Raw genomic sequence first — 2,694 nt, forward strand, 5'->3', positions numbered from 1 at the left:
CACACACACACACACACACACACACACACACACACACACACACACACCTCTGAAAGTAAAGGGGAATTGGGTGTTGGAAAAGGTTACCTGCAAAAGCAGCCTTCCAGAAATGACCCGGCTGGTTCTGTTCACCTTGGCAACACATCTGGCCACTCCAACCGCTGGCGAGGGCCCAGGGCTGGTAACTGTCCACTGGCAACAGCGTGTCGTGGCGGGGCTCCCCAGGGCCTCCAAGAGTTTGCACCACCGACACGTCCAGGTAACTAGCCACGGGCTGATAGGGTCCTGGGTACCCAGGATAAAAGGCAAATTCTGCAGGACGGCTAGGATACTCCTCCCCCGCTGCAGTGGTCTCCGTGGGATAGGCAGCCAGGGTAGCTGCCTGGGTGCACGGTTTCAGCGAACTCCGGGACACTCGACAGGAATAGTAGCCTCCACCGAAGTAGCCATAAGGAACCGATGTGGGGGAGCCTCCCTGCGGCACCCCGGGGCATGGGTGACACTGCTTTGGCGGCTCCCCGGAGCCAGGTAGATCTATGGGGGTATAGTTGGGGGTGGGCAGTAGCGCAGGCGCTGAAGGGTGACTCGCCAGTGGCGAGTGGGAGACCAGATTCCGACACCCGCCCGCTCCCAACAAGCCTTCGATATCTTTGCCAGCATCCAAGGTGGCATAAGCGCCGGACTCCATGGGGCTGGTGGGAGGCTCATGAGGCGGAGGTGGGTGGGAAATCGGGGGCGCTCAGCTCATACTCCCCATCCAGGTCCCGGGAATCCAAAGCGTTTTAAATCGCTCCCAGCTCAAGAAACGCCTGCATTAGCTCTGGCCAGCCGTCCTGACGTAAGAGATGCAGGAACCCAAATCCCAACAGCGGATTGGCTGCTGCTTGGAGAAAAAGACTAATAAAATCCTGAAGGCAGAAATTGCGAAAATACTGCACCCCCACCCTCCCTAGCTCACTTTTATTACCACTGAAAACAACACGAGAGAAAGGGGAGGGTATCTCCCGACCCAACCCAGCTACCCAGTTTAGAGAGGCGTAGCTCTGGGTCTTGGGAGAGGGAAAGGGAGAAAGGAGGCAATGGAGGAGAGGGAAGGGAACCGTGACCCACTTCTCTGTCTTGCTCTCTTCTTGGCTCTTCTTCCGAGCTTTGGCAGATTTAACAAGATTTTAAAAAAAAAAGTCTCTAAAAAAACCATCTCGTGAGGGAACAGGGAGGTTTTCCGGGGCGGTATGGGGGGACGTTGCAATACCCAACCTGTAATAATTTGGGGGTAAGCAGGAGTCTATGGTATTGGGGGAGGGAATGAGAGGTTAACATCTTTTTGGGGATTCCCGCACCCTGGGAAGCTTGTCTGGGGGAGGAGTTAATGGGGATTGTAGTCGCGAGAGCGCGCGCACACACACACACACACACACACACACACACACACACACACACCAAGGCATCTAACTACACCAGGTGCTCCTCTTATCCCGGATGCCAAATCACTAGGTTTTTCTAACCTGGGCCAAAGGAAGTCCCCAGGTTACCCTTCTCTCCTCCCATTTCCAACAGAGTCCATTCCTGGATGAAGTATTTCTCTTCCCACTGTCCCCGAAGACAATGAAGAACCTCTACCCATCTTCGAACCCTTCGTATAGACTCAAGCAGAAAGGCTAAGGAGTTGTGGGAGAACAGGAGCCTGTAGTTTCAAAAAAAGCTGAAGAGGAAAGTGGAGAAAGCCTTTCTTAGAGGAACGTCAGGGGCAGAACTGAGAAATCATTAAATAGACACAACCACTAGATTTTAATACAAGGGGAAAAGAGAGAGGGGAAAAAAAGCAAATAACAGGGAAGGATAGACAACTAAGGGAGACAGACAGACAGGTACAGGAAGAAAGGGACAGAGACAGAGATAGCAGACAAAAACAAAGACAGAAAAAGATCTAGTCAAATGTGACTCTATTAGAACTGAATTGGTACCACCTCTTAAAGTAGTGTCTACCAAACTATGTCTATAAGAGAACATTTAGGATATTGGGATCCCAGATCTAGAGTTGGAAAGGACCTTAGACTATTTGGTTCACAAAGTTCAAAAATGAATTTATCTGAATGGCCTTGACCTAGAATGTCTCCCAAGGCCCTTGGACTATGCCTCTCTCCCTGCCTCAGTCACACTTAACAATGGGGCCCCCAAACCTGGGGTCTATCACACTAAGCTAAGCCTGTGAAAGAAATCAAATAGTTCTCAATTCTCACTGGTCTCCAAAACCCTCATGAAGTAGGAAGATTGAAGCCTGAATGAAGAGGATCCTGGAGTCACTTACAGATGCCAAGACACAGAAGTAGTCAATATATTCCTTAGGATTTGCCAAGATAGAATAGGATGGAGATAGGTCCAAAAGGTTTCTATCATAAAATGGTATGAGGTGGAGGAAGAGGGGAAAGAACCTCCCACACCCTCTCCTTCATGAGTCACCAATTCTCCCTGCATCGACTTACTCCAGAACCCAAGGATTCACATTCACTTTTTTTAGTCAGGTTTCAGCCAGTTATTCACAACAATTTTCACAACAGATTCCCAATGCATTTCTATGAGGGTTGGGGGGGGGGAGAGTCTTGTTTTACCAATGTGGTTTTACATCCCACATTTTTGAAAGGGGCAGAAAGTGCTTGTTGAAAAGATGCCACCAATGGAAAGCTTGTACCCTCA

At 50.0% G+C, this 2,694-nt stretch overlaps 1 protein-coding gene across 1 annotated transcript in view; it reads right to left on the reverse strand.

Annotated features, from left to right (window-relative positions):
- HOXB13 (homeobox B13) overlaps nucleotides 1–688 on the reverse strand; it is a 2,003-nt gene extending 1,315 nt beyond the window's left edge. The window contains exon 1 of the mRNA XM_069064267.1: nucleotides 88–688. Within this exon, the coding sequence (XP_068920368.1) occupies nucleotides 88–688 (601 nt within the window). The remainder of the gene's footprint in view (nucleotides 1–87) is intronic.
- Nucleotides 689–2,694: the final 2,006 nt, after the last annotated feature.

The sequence above is a fragment of the Petaurus breviceps genome, unplaced genomic scaffold (genome assembly GCF_028583685.1).
Source record: "Petaurus breviceps papuanus isolate PSGF00001 unplaced genomic scaffold, PetGlider_PUasm1.0 90630, whole genome shotgun sequence".
NCBI lineage: Eukaryota > Metazoa > Chordata > Mammalia > Diprotodontia > Petauridae > Petaurus > Petaurus breviceps.